Below are 20,680 nucleotides of genomic sequence, written 5' to 3'. Positions count from 1 at the left end.
TGTTAGCCGATGAAAATGAAGAAGGTACTCTAATATATCATAAAAACATTAACATAAAAGATTGCTGCTACATGGTAGCTGATGCATGGACTTCCGTAAAGGCGATAACTTTGAAGAGGGCTTGGAATAAAATAAATGGAATTTCAACACAACAGCAAATACAGGAAGAAAAAGAAAATGCAGAATTGAAGAACAACGAGGAAAGTGATAAAGATACTGATTCAATGTCTACGGAAAACCTGCAGAATATGATTACAAAAGTTCCAGGCTGTTCCGAGTGCAATGTAGAGGATATCGAATATTGGTTACATTCTGATTCAATAGATCCTGGGTTCCAATTATTGAGTGACGATGAAATTATTCAGAGTACAAAAGAAGAATCATACCCAGTGGACACAGAAGATGACAATGGTTCTACATTTGAATTAGAAGCTGGACCTTCTGCAAGTGAGGCGTTTGCTTGTTTTGAGACTGCCTTAAATTGGATGGAACGACAATCTGAATGCGACCATGTAGACCTTCTTGTCGTCAAGCGCTTGAAAGATCTAGCTGCTAAAAAGCGAGTTTCTTCATTAAAACAGCGTACATTGACAAAAATGTTAAAATAAAATTATTTTTTCAATTAAGTTACATATTTAATCTTACTTGCTTCATTGCTTAATAAGTAAAGTGATTTTAATGTTCTTATTAATGCTTTATTTCCCTATATATATAGCTTTTTTGGTCAAATCCGATTATCCGGATTTCCGATTATCCGGATCGAGTCTGGTCCCAATTGATCCGGATAATTGGAATTCTACTGTAGTAGGATATTTTAGGTCGAAGTGTCGGCCATTAGGCCCACTACAGACGCACATTTATTAAATAAATATTTTTAATATTTTAAATATTTTTTCGAATTTAAAACTAAATAAATATAAAAGAAAGACATGTTGCATAAACGAGTGTTTTAAAATAAAGTATTTGAGCAAAACATTTAAGTTTGAGTAATTTACGCAAAACATTAATACAAAATAAAAATATCTCACTGGGTCATGGGAATAACTCGCGTTGGTAAGCCAAATGTCACTTGCAAAATGCTACTCATTCAATTTAGTACTAAGCAACAAAGCACACAGCCTGCGATTTCTCAAGACCGACGTGACCGAAACTGAACCAAAAATTAGCATGAGGTAGGCACCCTCTTGTCATTAAATTGCTTACAGAAGAAGCTGCAAAAACTTTGAGGAGAAGGAAACATTTTTTAACTCCCCTGTGACTGTCCCGCACTGTACAAAACTATACAGAACTGTGATATCACGCAAGATTTATAAAAATGCGACAAATTTTCCTCAAAATTTTAAACATTTTAATCAGAACTAAAAAAAATGGCGCGCAATAGTACCCTTTAAGTAATAAAATGCATATTTGAAGTGGCGTACAATTCTCGTAGATTTTTTAATTTTTGTTTTCTTATCCATATAAAAAATGGAAGGGAATGCGTCACACTGTCAACAAGAAAATGTAAAAAATTTAGATAAATTTTGAACTATCCACTTTATATTACACCCAAATTAAATAGGCCACAAAACTGCATACCCAAATTTTTTTTTTAAATTTTGCATACCCAAAAGTTTTTTTAAGATTTCGTACGATATTTGTTGCAGTAGCCAAAACAAACAATGTATACATGACAATTCGTTTGGATGTACTGGTTGAACTTTTCATCAAGTGTAATAGAAAAAATTGTCATTACCGAAAGCAAACAACAAATTGTTAAATAAGCATGTTGCCCATGGCTGGCTCATTGTCTTCACTGTGGAATAAACTATATTTTTATAAAAAAAAAAACAACCAAAATTGCAAAAACCAAAATAGTCCAAACTGGGCAAAATTTTGATGTGCTATCATTTGTCGGGGGCTGTACATATGTATGTGTGGATGAATAATTACCTCTCACTTTCGTTACTCATTTTTCGTTTTGCAAAATTCCGTATATTCACACAACTTATGAGGAAAAAACCAAATTAGTTCAAGTTCATTTAAAGATTTGCTGAAATTTTGGCTATTTTCAGTAATTCTCATGCTAATTTGTATGTATTTTCAAATGTTTTGCATACCTTGAATAAGAAAATAAATAATATAATTTAAATAAGAAAGGTGTGCAGAAAAATTGTAAAATAATGAAAATGAATGTGCAATAGAAACTCAATAGCATCCAATATTGCAACACTGGATTTTTTGTTTTTTGTTTTTTATGGTGTTTATGCTTTGCGTTTTTACTGTATCCATTATTTGTGTTTTTGGGTCGACTAATAAATTATTTTTTGCAATCATTGGAATTATGGGCATGAATTTGCAATGCAATAATGCTTTTAGTGGGCACACCTTTCATTGATTTCATTCATTTTTAGTAACTTTTTAAAACATTAAACATTTTTATCTTTTTTTCTAACCTGAATCGCTTCTTTAGATTTTTGCGCTATTCCATTTTTAATTAAGTGGATAATAACTTTTTATTCCTCAAAAATTTAAAAGAAAATCCATGACATACATCGCTTAGCTAAATTGACTTAAAAAAAAAGTGAGTTCAACCATTATTGCTGAAAATGGTGTCAAAGCAATTGCTAAAAGTTGCGCCTGGCAGTGAAGAAGGTAATTTGCTTTGCCGCCAGTTAAATAGGCTTTGCGAGTTGCAACACTTTGCATTCACGCCTACATGCACACGCACAAGTAATCGTTGGTTTCAGCAATCATTTTCCTCACAGACGCCTGCCTATCCTAATTTAGCCAACACAAGCACCACTACCAATATATGGCACGTAGATTGCCAACTTTTACTACTTAAATTTGCAATATAATTTTCTATGAAATTGTGCAATTATATCGTTTATCTTTTTACGCCACCACCGGCGCCGCTATTCGCTTAACCTCTCCGTCGCCTGCACAGAATTTCGTTTTGACTTTTACTTACCTTTGGCTTATTTGTGCGACGCCGATTTTCAAGCCAGCCAAGCAATCATTTTTCAGTTTGCATTTTGCGACAATTGCAACAAACTAAATTTAGTTCATAAGCAAAGTAAAAAAGAGTGCACATGTATTTGTTTTACTTCCTGTCGCCAATTTGATGTGATTGTAGGCAGTTAAGCGAATAGTGGCGCAAATGGTTGGAGAAGCACAAAAAATATGCTGATTGAAGAAATAATTTTTCACTTGCCCATTTAGGCGCGGCTCACTTAAGCACAAAACTGAGGAAAGTATTTGCAAATAAATGTAGGAAAAGTAGAAAGTATGCGGGTGATTGTTGGAAGGCAATTGGGTTGGAAAAGAAAAATTGCTCCGAATTACAGCTTGGAGAGTTAGCCGCTCATAGAGTACTTCACAGATAAATTTGTGCTAATCAGAAGTAAAATGTGAGATAAATATCGCAATTACGAAAAGATCTAGTCTATGATACTGTCATTATACATATTATATGGTATGCACGCACGCCCATACATCTTCCTGCAGGGAAAACCTGAATTAGTGCGAAAAAATCTGTTGCTGAACTAGTGCAATCTCGTCAATCGTCAGTCATTGCACTTCTCACATCTGTCCTCTGTAGCTTAACTGTCAGCCTTCTGACATAATAAGTTGCTGACTCAAGTCGGGCAAGAAAATTGCGTAGTATTAGGTATATTTTCAAATACTAAGAGGACAAATTAATTGGTGACTTAAAAGCCAAACAGAGACAGGAGACTGTTTCGCGACTTCTAAGTAGCGTCCAAGTATTGCCTAGAACCTTTCCAGTGTTGCGCCAATGCACTACCCTATCGACTATTGAGCGATTTCATGTCAAGTGGTCCAAATATTTGGGATATGATTATTGTTGTTGTTATAGCAGTTCATTAAGCCTTCTCAGTAGAATGTAGTCACCGATAGTCATCGTCTATCTTATCTAACGGTAGGCCCAGGAAGCATGTTTTTTTCTCTGGACTGGTCCAGAGGAAGAGGGGTGTGAGATGAGTGGGCTTAAGAGTGCATGTAAATAGGTGTTAGTATTGTGCGGGGTACCTTAACATGCCCAATTGTGGGCAAAAAGTAAGGTGAATTTATTTGTCAAACTTCGCGGGATTAAAATTCGCTCTAGTTATTTTTTTCGTGAGTTGGCAGCACTGTTGATAACATCTGGGCCAACTTTCATGTGAATGTCATTATCAGTAATATATTTACGCTTGTGTTTACCAAAGTGTCATCAAATTTTGTTTGCGGAATGAAATTTCGGCTGCGGAAACGTTTAGCATGTTGCAGAAGGCATTTGGTGATTCGACCATGTCGCAGAAAAATTTTTATAAGTGGTACAAAGACTTCAAAGAGGGTCGAGAACGTGTTGATGACTTGGAGCGCTCCGGACGACCATCGACGTCAACAGATGACCAACACGTCAATAAAGTGAAGGAGTTAGTGATCAAAAATCGTCGGTTGACTGTTAAAGACCTTACTGATATGATCGGAATATCAGAAGGATCTGTGAAAACCATTTTGAAAGACCATTTGGGCTTACGAAAAGTCAAATCTCGTTTGGTACCGAAAACTCTCAATTTCTTGGAAAAAAGTCGTCGCGTTGATGTGTGTGAAACAATGCTTTCAGACTATCAGGACAAGCTCAAATGGATCATTACGGGATATGAGACTTGGATTTATGCTTACGACCCTGAAACAACCGACCAATCAAGCGAATATCGTGCTAAAGGCGAGGCCAGACCGAAAAGAGCACGTCAAAGTCGTTCAAAAATAAACGTCATGATGACAGTTTTTTTAAATTTTCGTGGTGTGGTGCACTATGAATTCCTTCCACCTGGCCAAACTGTTAATAAGGAATATTATTTGAGCGTTATGCGTCGTTTACGTGAAGCAGTTCGTCTAAAAAGACCAGAATTATGGGCCAACAGCTCTTGGTTTTTGCATCACGATAATGCACCGTCTCCCACTGCACTCGTTCTTCGTGACCATTTCGCCAAATATTCCACGCATGTCGTTCCGCAACCACCGTCTTCGCCTGATTTGGCTCCGTGTGACTTCTGACTATTCCCAAAACTCAAGAGACCACTCCGGGGAACGCGTTTCGAGTCGATTGAGGAGATAAAAGCTGAATCGAAGAAGGTGCTGATGGCTATACCGGAAATGGACTATTTGGCATGATTCGGGGATTGGAAAAATCGTTGGCATAAGTGTATTTCATCGAGAGGGGATTATTTTGAAGGGGATGAAATTGATTTACAAGAATAAATAAAGATTTTTCATTTTACAACCAAATTCACCTTACTTTTTGCTCACAGTATTGAATAGGTCGCGGCCGATTCTGGATAGGTAGGAGTTTAATTCTGGACGTAATTGAGGCAAAGTTAAGCGACTCTTACGAGGCAGCTCCTTGGCTGTTTTGTTGTCTTAAGACCATGCCCTTCAATTTTTCTGCAAGTTTATTTGTTTCTAGGCTTGAGTGTAATGAGAAGTAACCCAAAAAAAATTTGGGAAATTTGAGATTTGTGTAGGTTGAAAATTTTTGAAAGTCAAATATCTTCGGTTTTATTTTTACATTTATGCAAAGTTTTATTTGTTTCTATTTTTGAATACTATCGGAAGTTCTGTTAAGGGCTTAAAAACGTAAAATGATAAACAACGGAAATGTTGTGGAAATTATTTTTTTGTAATATGATATCTGGCATATGTTCGCCGCGGCTACGAATTACATGCTCCATTCGAGCAGTTTCATTTTTGATTTCCTTTTCCAATCGGCGACGCATGGCAGCCCTCCTATTCGCACAGTGATTTTCCCAACCACTTAAATTTGCATGTAACAAACAGCGCTCCACATTAGATAGAAAAAACGACCAATTATTTCTAGTAAAATATTTCGAAATTTCCCGCAGATTTTCTTCTCTCAACAGTTTTTTAATTTTAAATTGCTAATTTCGCAATTAATTTGAGGCTCACACGCAATTGAAACCCAAAGTGAAGATAAGTGTGTTGATATGTGCACAATGCCTGCCAATTGCAACGCTCCGTTTGGCGCATTTATAGCTTGATCTTGATCTTGGTTCATTGTAGCAAAATGCGCCACGCATACAAACTTGCAAAATATGACGATTAACAAACGTCGTCAGCGGAGCACTTGGCAAATTTGGAAAGTGTTCACTAGTGGGGAGTTACATACATAGGTGGCCGCGTGTAGCTGGGTAGCTATTTCACACAGTTTTAGCCAAGCATATCAATTACGTGTAAGTCAGCAGCGACAAAAGTTAAGCATTTTTTAAATGGAAATAGAAGTGGAAAACTGTAGAGAGATGTTGAAGAAGCGCTGAAGTAGCGCTGAAGTTCAACAAATATGGTAGTTGCTGTGCTCAAATATGGAGCTTGAATGAAAAATGAAATTCTGCTGGCAATTAAATATTTATGAGGCTCTTGCAGCAATGATACGCGATAAGAAAGTATTTATTTTAAAATTTTCTATTTATGTCCATATGCACATATGAGGTTTGCTGACTGTGCAGATGCATTGTGGTTTTAAACATATCAGGTCAAGTAAGAAGGTCTGGGTTTTTGCTCTATTTCGAGGACGAAAATTAATATAGTTGGCATAATCCTGTTTAGATTGAATATGCGTCATTTTATTCGAAAACTTTCGTTCGTTTTGAATGCAATCTCATAAATCTGCGGGTGAAATAGTTTTCGTCTCTATTGGTAAAAAATTTGACCCGTTCAATCTCGGCAGCATCATTAGCTCGTACCTTTCTGAAAATGACAGTCGTGGGGTTATCAACGATAAAGGTGAGCTCTAACCCCGTTACGCAAAGTTTACAACATTCCACATAATTTTTCAATTTTCAAATTTTCATTAGAATTTAAAAATTGAAACTTTAAAACAGAAGTTTTCTGGGTATGAAGTTTTATAGCCCAATGAATTTTGAGCCAAGGTGTTACGTTTTCTCTTCAATACAAAGTGAAAGAGCAGATCACGCGTTCCTACGTCCAACTAAATACATAATTATTTTCAGTACATCATGGAACAACGTTTACAAATCGTACAAATATCGTACGTATTACGAAAATGGACGCTTTGTGAAAAGTGTTCATCACGCGTTCAGGCCAGCTTGTGGTGTTCGGCTGTGAAGCCCATTTTTGACGTATTGGCTACGTCAACAAGCATAATTGGTGTATTTGAGCCCGCAGCCATTCACGAACAGTTACTACATCCACTGAAAACAACCATTTGGTGCGTCCTATGGGGTTGAGGATTCATCGGTCCACATTTTTTTTCAAAGACGAGGCAGACGCCAATGTAACAGTGAACGGCGAACGCTATCGCGCCATGATACACCCCTTTTTGATGCCGAAAATTGAAGCCTGTAATCTTCACAACATTTGGATCGAACAAGACGGCGCTATTTGTCATACATCCCGTGAAACAATGGATTTACTGCGTCGCCCTTTCGGTCAGCAATTTATCTCCCGTCTCGGACCGATGGGTTGGCCATCAAGATCGTGTGATATCACACCCTTGGACTTTTATTTGAGGGGGTGTGTAAAGTCTAAATGCTTTGTGGATAAACCAGCTTCAATTGAGACATTGGAAGTCAACATAGCTAAAGTTATTCACGAGATGCCGACCGAAGTCCTTCAGTGTTGTAATTCAAAATTGATGTTTATGGAATGCCGAATTACAGCGCAGTTGCGGCATTTGAAAGGGATTATCTTAAACAAAAAATTTCATGAATGGCTTTACACAAAAATAATAAAGATTGCCCAATCAATTTGAATTGTCGTTGTTTTATTTCAATTTAAAATCTAATACCTCTATATTGATCACCCTTTACATGCTCGATTTTTTTTTTCAACATGGAAGAAAACGCCTGGCACAGTCACCATAAAAATTGTGTCTATAATTATACAACGGGGTATATACGAGGGGTGCATTTTATATGTCGGGATTAGAGAACAAAAACAAATTTTAATCATCGAAAATCACTTTATTGTTTTTCAAAATATTCTCCATGAAGATCTATACACTTTTGCATGCGTTTGAACCAATTGTCGAAGCACTTTTGCCACTCTGAATGAGGTACCTCCAAAACATGCATTCTGAATGCCGCAACCGCTTCTTTAGGTGTCGAAAAACGTTGACCTCTCAGTTTGTTTTTTACGTACGGGAATAAAAAGAAGTCTTTCGGTGCCAAGTCAGGACTATACGGCGGATGACCCATTAATTCGATGTTTTGGGTGAAGAGTGATCCGTCTTTGGCGATTGGTTTTCCTAATTTCTTGGAAGACAACTGGCAAACAAATGGTAGTGTACCACTCAGAATTTACTGTTTTGCATTGTTCTAGTGGTACGGTTGCAACACGTCCAATTTTCCGAAAAAACAGGCGACCATTTGCTTGGAAGTGCTTCGTGCGCGAACAACTTTTGTTGGATTTGGCTCATCTTGAAACACCCATACAGTCGACTACTGTTTACTTTCGGGCTCATACGCGTAAATCCATGATTCATCACCTGTCACGATGTCATAGACGTGTTTTGAAAGCCCGCGATCGTATTTTTTTAGTATTTCCTTCGACCAATCGACACGAGCCTTTTTTTGAGCGATTGACAAATTGTGTGGGATCCAACGCGAACAAATTTTTTTGACAGTCAAATGTTTATGCAATATTGAATGTATGCTGGTCCCACTAATGCCTAAGATTGTCTCAATCTCACGATAGGTCACATGACGATCTTGCAATATCAGTTCGCGCACAGCATCAATGGTTTTCGGAACAACAACTGATTTTGGACGACCTTTACGACCACCATTGAATTCACCATACCATCGATAAACACTGGTCCTTGATGGAGCTCGAAAATGTTCACGATTTAATTCCATTTTTGGACCTAGATGAATCTTTTAAGTTTCTGTAAACAACACAAATAGCGCTGGTATTTCAAAGCGTTCTGAGTACGTAAAAGCCAAAAAATGTCTAACTTTGCGATACAGCTGTCAGTTGCCAGATTGCAACACCAGGGTTTCCAAATCCCGACATATACAAGGCACACCTCGTACATGCACATGAGAGGTATTCATAGGACGTATGAATAAATTGTGGCCCGGGAAAGTTTGTACGTACATACATATATAAGTACAAATCGTTGGTAATAAAAAATAAATGTATCAACTTGACGCGGTAACGCTCGCCATTGCACAGTATATTTCAACAATCTAGCTGGATAAAAGTGTTTAAAAATTATGTGCCGCATTTCAGATTTATTTTCCTTCTGCAGATTTATATTTATTTGGCAGATAAATATTATTATTAATATATTTATTTTCTTTAAGCAATTTTTTTATCAGCAATTGAATTTGTTTTCTGAATTGGTACTCTATTCAGACGCTATTCAACTTTGAAATTAGATTCGGCAAAAATCTGGGTTCGTCCATTGACAAATCGAAAGAAAACCCTGATGCAACAAGACACCAATTGCAATGAAGTGCTGAATTTATTGGGTAAACCCCAAATAAATAGTCGGGAAGAAAGTTGTGACCATGACTCATCCAGTGACTCTGAAAGTGATAAGCTTTTTATCTTTTATAAATTCTTCTTTTTATTTTAGAACCAGAAAATGTGTGTCTTATTATGCATTTTATATTGTGTTTACTTAACAAATATAAGGAAAAATAATTTATATGGACTAACATCAAAATATCACTGTCTAGTCGGTTGATTCTACGAAATTCGGTGTTGGACTTTCTCCTTATGTAGAGTATTTTTACATTTTAACGTAATTTGAAATTGAGCAAAAACTTACAGCTCGTTTGCGATTGAAGTGGCTGAGCTCGAATATTCGGAAGACATGACATTTTTAGGCGAAATGGCTTCGCAAAGAATGTAAATAAATCTGTCTTTTATTTTTGTTTCAATATATTCATATGTGTATTAATTTATTTAGAAAAACTTTTCCTACAAAAATTTGCCAATTGCTTCTGGTTCGATGCTCATAAATTTCACGTTACTTCTCATTTGAAAATCAATGTGGCTAGCAATATTTCACGGTGAAATTTCATAGCTGTGAAGTTAGTAGCTATTAGCCTTAAGAAATAATTTTGCCCAGCCACATTGTTGAGATATTACACTGTGCATGGACTGTGCATGGGCGGCTTTTTGCTTGTTTTCGAAAAAAATCTGGATGAAACGGCTTCTTAATGAGAAGATGTTGATTTTCCAACACCCGAAGGTGAAAGTTCTGTGGAAAATGGAATGAGCTTCATCTGAAGATATGATACATTTTCCACATAGGCTCTTCAGCCCATTGGTAGAATTTTGTAAAAAGCTACCCATCTCGTCATAAACTAAATTTCTGACACATCACAAACTTTATCTTAGTTGTCATAGTCAAAAATTGATAGTTTAAACAATTCCAAATAGTAGTTGCTGCACCCTGTATAAATTTACGCACTTTCTTGTTAGTGCCGAACTTTACAAGTATGCAACTGAAATCCTGTAAACTCAATATTAATAACTTCCTCCTCCCATTTCCCTTAATTCACGGATTATTAACGTTGTTTTCGCTTACAAATTTTAATTGCTCATTTCTATTGTTCGCTGGTAGTTATGTGTGTATATATGTACATATAATATTTTCTGAAACAATTTTAAGTCTAAAACCATTTAAGGAGCATCTCAATGAAGAGTTAAATTACAAAAGCAATTAAACTGTTGCCGGATCTCAGCACAGCTGTGCGCACCAGTGGCAGCGATAGGAGGTTATATCAATAGTACGAACGAAATGCAAGATGCAGCTCTTATCACAGTTAACTATTGCAAGAATAATGACTAAATTGTAAGATGCGCAACTACCCATAAACTGCTGCACCGTTAAATGCCAAACCAAGCAAACGAGCAATCGAGCAACCAGGCAACCAAGCAGTCGGCTATTCAGGCCGTCATGCAGCCAAACAATCTCAGTATGCTGAAGCACCACAATGTAGAGGCTACAATTACGCGCGCTCACCAACAAAACTGTTGGCATTCCTTTGATGCAAGAACACTCTGTGAAGCAACACCAACATTGTATGTATGTAGCCATGCACTTGACCAAATGGGGTGGCAATTGACTAACAGCTGCTTGCTATTTACTGCTTTTGGCAAGTTGCATGCTGCAAGTGGTAAGTGCATGGCCATTCGCATCAAGCGCAAGCTCTACATGCCCATTTGTGTACACACATATGTGCGTATGTATCTATGTACATACATTTGTAGGCGTGCATCTACATTACCGGCTGCAGTAGTCTAACTTGTAAGTCATCATCATCGTCGTCGTCGTCGTCGTCGCCGCCATCACTTCCCAGAACGAATTGTAGCTGCTTCCTATAATGTTGCAATCGCCTCTGCACGCTGTATGCACCAACACAAAGCCTTCATTATATTCAGTACATAAAGCTGCTTGCTGCTTGCCACTTGCCGCTTTTTGCTTGGCGGAGAGGTAAAGGAGTGCATCTTGCCTGCCACGCTTCGGTGCATCACTGACGGACTGACTGCTTCTTTGTTACCAACTAGCAACTCAAGCGACCAGCCTGTCTGTGTCCGGCTCCAGTCCATTTTTGCAGGCTTGCCCGCTAAACGACTTCTGGTTCAAAACGCTTCAAAGCAACGCTTTATTATGTATGCCGGCAGCAAGTTTCTTGTTGCTGTTGTTTTGCGTTGGGCATTTCAGTTCAAGTGCTTGATAGAATTACTTCCCTACACTTTGCATTCATACATAAATTTAAATTTGCTTCCTCAATGCATGCCTTCTAGTTGGTATGTGTAGGTATGTATATATGTACTATATATGTGTGTGTGCCTGAACACCTTGCCTGGTAGCCACAAATTCATTAATCTAGTCTCTTGCTGCCGTTGCATTATGAATGAATTGGCTAAAGTTTACTGCCACAACACTAATAGCCACACCATCGTTTGGCCAACTTGCAACAAGTTGGAATTTTATTAAGTTCATAAGTGCGGCGGTTATCCGACATCTTAAAACTTCAATAAATTAATTTTATTACACTGTGGGTATTAGACTTATTGGCTTTGGTGTGTTGTGAGTTGTCAAGTGGCACCCATTGCATGTTGCAGAATATTATTTTCTGAGATATTCAGCAATAATAAGATAGGATTACTTAAGTAAATACATACTTTGAACACTCCAGCTTTTGGCCTAATCTTTTTGATTATGTATATAATTGGGTGTTTGGCCGAGCTCCTCCACCATTTGTGGCGTGCGTCTTCGTTTACAAATGGAGAGACCCACCGTTTTAGGCTGACTCCGAACGGGAGATATTTTTTTTTTATGAGCAGCTTTTTCTTGCCGAGGGGCGACCGCTATTAGAAAAAACGTTTTCTTCATTTTGGTGTTTCACGGAGATTCGAACCTACGTTCTCCGAATTCCTAATGAAACTCACGCACCAACCCATTCGGTTACGGCAGTCGCCTATAATTTGATTTGATTGGATTGATTGGATCTATAAAAAATAAAACGACTTAATGTCTTAATAGATGCGGCAAAATGGCTACAAAACCACTTGGAGCTTATTGAGGCGCAGCTGGCGGTATTTGTGGTATTCTCTGTACCATTGGGCCATCGGCAACTCTGTAATTTCTGACAACCCTAGAGATAGACTAATGTCAAACCGTATTAGAAGTGTAAAAGTGTATTCCGAAAGAACGCGCTAGAAATGTTCAGCTGTGGTGTTTATTGTACGAGAAAATAATGTGCGTGACTACTGATTTCAACAAAAAAGTGTCACATGCTAAACAACTTGACAAAGAATCAATGTATTGCGACCGTTGTTCCCAGAACCATTGGTGGCATATCATCTTCAAATAGTAGTTGGAACAAATTTTCCTAGACTAAAATGTTTTATTTTTTCGTTTTTGTTGAAGCAAATGCTTCTATTTCATATGACCTCGAACAAACGTTACACTCAGAAATCCATGGAACTAACATAAGTGCCTTGGTACGTGGTAAATAAACTTAAATATGCTTAGAAATCTAAGAGCAGCCACGGTTAATGAAGAAATGAATAACAGCGTAGAAAACTACCTCAAAAGTTACATTCCCGTGACAGCCGGTTCTAGGTTACCGGAATGGCTCGGGTTTTTCCCGACCAAGGCCTGCCGCCACAGTAAACTAGCTCTGCCTTGTGTACTGTATCCCACCTCAAAAGTTTGTAGGCTCAACCAAACCCGCTCCCAACTTCCATGTATGCATACAAAAAGCTCTCTGGAATTTTTGCAACAAAATTGCAATGAAACGCATTTTTTGAGGTGGACGTGCACCTACACCCATTAGAAGTCTAAAACAAAATTTAATGGTTATTTCAGCACCTATTTTTAGAAATCTCAAAAATATTAGGAGAACATTTGTAGGGTCGATTTAGGGTTAAAATGTTCAGCAGAAATATTGCTCGAAAAATTTCAATAAGGATATTCTTAGTTAAAAACACTGTGCAGTAACGGACAATTTATTTGTTTCCAAAACTATTAAAACTATTGCATTCACGATCTTTTCAATTATTTGTAATATGTAAATCTCTAAAAAAAAAAATCACATACCCGCCAGTGAATTTTGAAAAAATATATATATCTGAATAAAAGTTACTCTTGTTTTTTTTTTTCTTTTTTGGAGTACGAGTTTGAAAAATTGGTGAGCGATTCAATGTCAAGTGATCTAGGTCTGTTGGATATTGTCATCAATTGCTCTGAAAATTAGATTATTTATAGGCTTGAGTATAATAGGAAGTAAACTGAAAAAATGTTGAAAAAAGTTCATACTTTTAAGATTTATTCAATGGTGAAAATTTGAGTTTATAGTTTAAGAAAGTATTATTTTTGCTTTGTTTAATCCATGCAAATCTATTCACGTATATCTCTGTTATAAATGATGAAAAATTACTCAAATCTGGTGATAAACCAAAAAAACAGGAAAATCGACACAAGCAACAACTGGGTTAGTTCGATCCGGACTGAATTTTATTATTATTTACTGTTATTTTAATAATGTTTTGAAAACGACAAGATTAACACTCACCATAAATATTTAGGTAGGTATCGACTTGGTCGTATTCGTTATGTAGTATCTATTTCAGACATCAATTTAATAACAATTTTATACCTAATATTCAGTAGTTCGAGCCGATAACGCTAACAATTTCGGTACAATGAACTGTGTTATGACAATAAAGTTTTGTAGAATTTAGATGGCGGTTCAACAATTTGGGTACAGACTCTAGTCACTTTATTTTCGGCCAAGATTATTGACTCATCTTCTAGATATGTTGAGATCTTAATCTCTAGACAAGGCAACTAGGCACCGAATTTAACTTTTCATCTGTATTAGACGGCCTGCCAAAGCACAGAAGATCATGTCGTTGAAGTGCAAACCTCAATTAAAACTATGTCCAAGCACTTTACTATATTTTACCATTAATTCTAGTAACTACTTATATATCGGCAATTTGCGTACCAGCTTCATTTAAGCCCGCTATCAATCCGTAGTCCTGCTCCCATGAAAAAGGTAACACGTATCGTTCGAGTCTAAACCCCACTTCATGTGCAAATATTATATACACAATACCTTTATTTCCTATTTAATAATTACAAAATATCACCACTTCACATAACTTAACTTGCTTAGACTCCAATGTACACTAATCTCTGATACCACACATAAAGGCGTTCTAACCGGAACGACCCGGATTTATATCCGGCCAAGGGCTGTCACTTCAGCAGCATTCCTCGTGTAAGCACGGGGAATGTTTATGCTGCTACAACAACAACAACCACATCAAATACGAGGTTACAGCTTTGACTGGCTGCGAAAAAGCTTTCCTTAAAAATTTTACAGCAATTACCTATGAAAAGTACAAAAAAAAGACACTTCAGCCAATGCAAATTCATACAATGTGACAGTAATATGTAATATAAAAACAACATTTACGGCATTTTATTCTTGCTTCAATGCCAAAATTTTAATCGTAGTGCTACCAATTCTCCTTGGCCGGTAATGCAATTAAAAAGTCGATTCAACCAAAAAAAGAAATGAAAATAAAAATAAAATACAGCACTTGGTAGAAAATTAGCAAAAGCCGCTCGCTGTCAACAACTAACTACTGCGATTATTTTCTTGAGAAAACAAGCGGCAATTTGAAAAAAAGAAACAATGGAATAGGAAGCGAAACTAAATATAAAAGCAACAAAAGGTAGAGAAATTCATCACTTGCCTTTAAGTACGCCTATAACAAAGTTAAACAGTGATAAATATCTGGGAAAGTGCAGGAAATGGTGTATGAAAATTGGTGGCATAAAAACCTTTAACTTTGAAAGAGTATACTTTGGAGCAGAGGCTCTGAAATTTAGGCATAAACTTTTACTAAAAAAGGTCATATTATAACTAGATTTTTACACAGTTAATAAATATTTTAAACTCCTCTAAACATTTACCTAACCGTTATAAGCTATACGACACTTATGACACCTTGTGAGCTGTAAATACCTGCACAAACGAAAAATTTACAATACAAGTCAAAGCACCTTAGCATAGTACCATATTCAGAAATGCATCTTAAATGAGTTGTTAGAGAATACTTGTGTTTAAATCTTTTGTCCCACAATGAGAACTCAACGCACTTAAGAATACCTATTACCAAGTTCCTTACAACATTTCTGATGAAAGCATTGATCCCACAAGTACGAGCTGTATGGCTGATTAAATTGTTTTTTATAGTTTTCGACATATTTTAAACATTTTTTGTTTTTTTTGTGTAAGTTAAAACTAACAAATTGAGTTCTTATTGAAATTCCGCTTGCACTCAACGGGTACATCGGATATAAATTTTCGTTAAAAAAATGATTTAAAAGCTGAAAAATTAGATACCATACCAATACATGCCAACATACCACTTGTTCCTCCCACTCCCGCTCTTCACGAAAGATATGCCCCAGTTACACATCAGCATAGCTTCAGGAGAGTGGGGAGTGTCAGCACAGTACTTACTGTCATAGGCACACATGTTTATCATTGGCTTAACCAAAACCACCCTTGCGAGAGGACTGCCCTAGTAGCAATGAACTTATCGAAAAATTTCGATACAGTAAGCAATTCAACACTACTTGGTGATAGTCAACAGAAGATCCTCAGAAGTGAAGATATAGTCGGCGAACTACTTCAGTGGTCCACATACGTCTGTCATTTTTCAAGACCAAAACTTAAATCAGAGGAGGGTAAAGGAATGTCGTAGAGTGGTATACTTTCACCCTTGCTTTTCAACTTCAATATTTCGAAGGCACCTCCACAATTAAAGATCATATTCAGATGCTCAACAAGTAATGGCTGCTGGGTTACTACCGTAGGAGCCACCCCTACTGGCACATGCTGGAGGCTGAGGTACATCCCAGGCAAGTCATGAGACATCTCTTCAACTATACTGATGAGATACAGGATCGAAGACAACTACAACTACTGGATCAGACAGTTTACAGACAGACATTAAATGGCATTTATCGGGAGCCACTTACCACCTTCCTAAACTCCCGGTCACCGAATGCTGTCATCGGAGTCCAACCACCATCGATCGCAGACGAAGAGCTTCAGCTGCCTCGCAACACCCGCGTTGGACATTACCCCGCACGATACTAGCTACCTACTCACATGCCCGCTTAAATCCACTCACCTAGCATCCCTCTCTCGTTGGACCCAAAGCGTCAAAACAATATATTTTCTGGGTCTACCGTTAGATGAGCTAGACGATAACGGTCAGTGTATACACTGTACTGACAGGGCTTGATGAGCTGGTACAACAACAACAACCCGCCAAAATGCGTTGAAAAGAGTTTTTAAACTAGCGAATTTCGGCTTATATCCAAGAAGTGAAGAAAAATGAGCTGCTGAAACCAGCTGCTGCTAATGAAAATAAACTAAATAAAGGTGATTATTGATTACTAGGACAGAATGGCGTCAGAAAAATTAAGAAAGTTTAGACCTAAGTGAAGAAAAATCCTCAGGGCTCTTCTCAGTCGGTTCGTGTGGATTCTATAATAGGGTCTCTCTATTAAATACAAATTATTTCTCAGAAAAAACCCATGGGGTATAGAAACTTTAATTGCGTATAGTTCGAAAATGTTTCTCTACGAAAATTGATGCTGCATATTCACATATTTTCCTTGATATTCTTAAGCTATTAACATAAATCCATTACGAGCATTTACTAAAACATATTCCATCCTTCGTTTCTCCTTACAGGTTCACCGTGGCACGTTGAGATCATGTCTACACCCGGTCTAACAGCACTGGGCGAATCGACACGCCTTGTACCCGCCAATACACCGGCGGTTTTTGAGATACTGCCGCCTCCTGGACAAAGCCTAAGCAAGGGCGAGTGCGTGGCTACAGTTTTGACACCAACTAAGTCCAAACTGAATGCCAGAGTCACCCATGAGGCGGCAAATGGTGCTGCACGCATCGAATTTGTGCCCACCGAAGTGGGCACACACATCATCGAGGCATCGATCAATGGCACAAAAATTGCCGGTGGGCCACTTATCGCCAAAGTATACGATGCCAGTCTAATACAAGTGACCGATGTGAATGGCGGCGTTGTCGGGCAACCGTGTCAATTCCGTGTCGATGCAAGCGCTGCTGGCGAAGGTCAGCTGGAAATATCAATTAATGAAGGCGAAGTACCAAATCACGTTCAGGTTGTCGGCGGTGGACGTTGTTTGGTCTCCTTCACACCCGAACAGGCTAAATCACATTTGATCGATATTAAATTTAATGGTGAAACGGTGCGTGGTTGTCCATTCGTATGCGCAGTTGCAGATACTTCGCGCGTCATGCTGAATCTCTCGAATCTCGAATTGATACCCGTCAATCGGCCAGCTTCGTTCCATATTACTGTAAGCGGTGGTGGTGCTGCTGAATTGGCGGTCAGTGTGCGCGGTCCGCATGGTGAACTGCCGGTACGTGTCACTGGTGATATACACGCCGGCTTCACTGCCGAATTTACGCCCACCTCAGTCGGTGGACACTCGATCAATGTGGAATATAATGGTTTTGCCGTGCAAGGTACTCCATTTTTGGCGAAATCTTATGATGCGACGAAAGTGGCAGTGGGTAGTGTGTCGCGTGGTACTGTTGGCAGATCTGTGCAATTTACAGTGGACGCTGGCGATGCAGGTGAGGGTAATTTAGAGATCACCATTTCGGCGAAAGGACAGAATATACCGACCCAAGTGCATCCACAAGGCAGTGCAAGGTGAATATTGAAACTTTATCTGTAAAAACTCGAAATGGAAATTTTATTAATTTCTTAAACTACGTTTCTCTTCTACCCACAGATTCTCCGTTTCGTTTGTGCCAACTGAGGCGTGTGAGCATACCATCAATGTGACCTTCAATAAAATGCCGGTACCTGGGTGTCCGCTAACTGTGAACATTAGTGGTGGCATGTCCGGTCCGCAAGTGTCACTAGGCGGTCCTGGCCCGGTGCATCAGCCGAATTCTTTTGTTATCAATCATGCTGGCGGTCGTTTGGAAGACATCGAGGTCAATGTTGAAGGTATGTATGTGGTGAGGTGCTAACTAATAAAGTCTTTAAACTCCCTGTTTATATGTATGTATCTGTATGTACTAATCCCTTTCACGTGAACCGTTCCAACACATGTCAAAAGTGTTCAGTCATTCATTTAATGGTGTTTTCTCTTCTATGCCGTTTATGTTGCCTTCACATCTGAAATATATTGCAACTAATGATATTTTAAGGACTGCTTAATTTCAGGCGTACAATATTTAAAAAGAACACAAAATAGGTTACTCGCTTAAATAACCTGTTTTGAATTGTCTTGCCATGAACGAAATGCATGAAAAGAAAAAAGCACATTTTCTTCGTTTTGTTTTTACCACCAACTGTTTATTGCTATTATTTCTTATTTTTTAATATTTTATTTGCTTTTTATTTTGTATGCTTTTTTTTTGATTTTGCTAACTTTCTTTGTAATTTATTTTGTTTTATTTTTATTTATTTTTTTTCTTTTTTTTATTTTTTTTTTTTCTTTTATTATTATTTTTGAATAAAATTGTCTAACGCGAAGAAATTGTTTTTCCCACATAGGAATATGTGAATAAAGAAGGCAAAAAGAAAATATTTACAAATAGAAAAGAAAACATCATAAATTTGTTTATTTATTTATTAGTTCATAATCCATGCATATTTTTTTGTTTTTGAAGTTTTCGGTTTTCACAAAAATGCAAATTCAAAACCACATGCAAATCACAATTTTTTATCAGTTATTGCAAACCTCACGATTTCACTTATTCACCGGATATGCTGTAAATATTGAGTATTTGTACATCTATTGTATAATAAATCAGGTTATTCTGGCCATTGAGCCTAATTTTGCTTTAAGATGTAAACTGAACTTAATATTTTCGAGAAATAGCGACATGTCGATGAAATTTGGTTAATTTTGTGTTTTAGAATATAATATTTTATTAGCTATACAGTAGCGTAAATTGAGTAGTTATCGAGATGTAGGGGTTCAAAATTAAAATATTTTTTTTCGTGTAAGTCTCTTTTCTTTGGATTTTACTTTGAATAATTGTGAATTTTAGAGAAATCAAAATAAATATTATCCATAGGATTTTATCCAAATTATCCGAAAGAAATGTAAAAAAAATTTATAAATTATCCTAATTTCTTTCGAATTTTCTTTAAATTTTCACTTTTTTCTAATTATGCTCAGATTAAATCCGATACTTAAACTTTATTATTATATTTGATCTTAAACACATTATTTCGCCACGTCGCGGTGCAATCGATCAACTTACAGTTGTTAGAAAAAAACAACTTATCTGTGAAATGTATTTTGCAAAGTGTGTGACAGCGCTCAAATTGATAATATTGTTACCCATTTTAGTTCCTTTGTTTATAATTTTTGACAGTATAGTCCCTTAAAAAAAAGTTGCATTGAGTTATCAATCACGCATCACTTAATACACCCTGTTAGATTGTTGTAAAACTATGAGAAGATGAAGAAGAGAAAGAAATATATTTTTAATGTTCCCTGGTTTCAGATTTGCTTTCTTTTGTCCCACATTTTAGTACTTCCTCATCTTTTTACGCTCTCTCATGGTATGCCAATTCGCCCACTGCAACTTACTATATAGCCTAGACAGACGGCGGCGTTAATCGAGATTACCGGCGTAGTTAATTCTGATTAAAATTGTAGTGTGACAGACGGCTGTTACGCGGATTAGTGAAAAGATTAATCGCAGACAAGAAATACGGGTATTAGCTTCCCTGCTACTAAGGAATAATTATTTACTAAAAGAAAATCTTAACTTGCAATTTCTCGAGCTGCTCCAAAATATCAAAACAATTAATGTCATTTCGAACGTGTTAGTGCAAACTACCATTGCATCCAGTCTTTCTTGTTCTTCTCTTTAAAAGTTTCAGTATTTTTCATTCACAATATATATTAACAGTTATTTCTCAGCAATGTTATAATCGGAAATTGCCCTAGTCCGCTTAAATCATGAGATTTAATCAACCCACATTAGTTGTAATTAGTTCCAGAGATAATTCCGAATTAACCGTTAATCACCACAAATGTAAACCGATTATCACCCCCGCCTGTCTAGACTATTAGGAT

The 20,680-nt window shown here is 37.2% G+C and overlaps 1 protein-coding gene across 7 annotated transcripts in view; it reads left to right on the top strand.

Annotated features, from left to right (window-relative positions):
* The window catches only part of LOC128867540 (filamin-C), a 169,390-nt gene that overhangs the window by 133,047 nt on the left and 15,663 nt on the right, over nucleotides 1-20,680 (top strand). For all 7 annotated transcript variants that reach the window (XM_054108847.1, XM_054108846.1, XM_054108848.1 and 4 more), the window contains 2 exons: nucleotides 17,274-18,285; nucleotides 18,368-18,588. In XM_054108847.1, coding sequence (XP_053964822.1) covers nucleotides 17,274-18,285; nucleotides 18,368-18,588 — 1,233 coding nt within the window. The remainder of the gene's footprint in view (nucleotides 1-17,273; nucleotides 18,286-18,367; nucleotides 18,589-20,680) is intronic.

This window comes from Anastrepha ludens, chromosome 6 (assembly GCF_028408465.1).
Source record: "Anastrepha ludens isolate Willacy chromosome 6, idAnaLude1.1, whole genome shotgun sequence".
Lineage (NCBI taxonomy): Eukaryota > Metazoa > Arthropoda > Insecta > Diptera > Tephritidae > Anastrepha > Anastrepha ludens.
The sequence above is the reverse complement of the archived record's forward strand: the minus strand, read 5'-3'. Positions and strand labels throughout refer to the sequence as shown.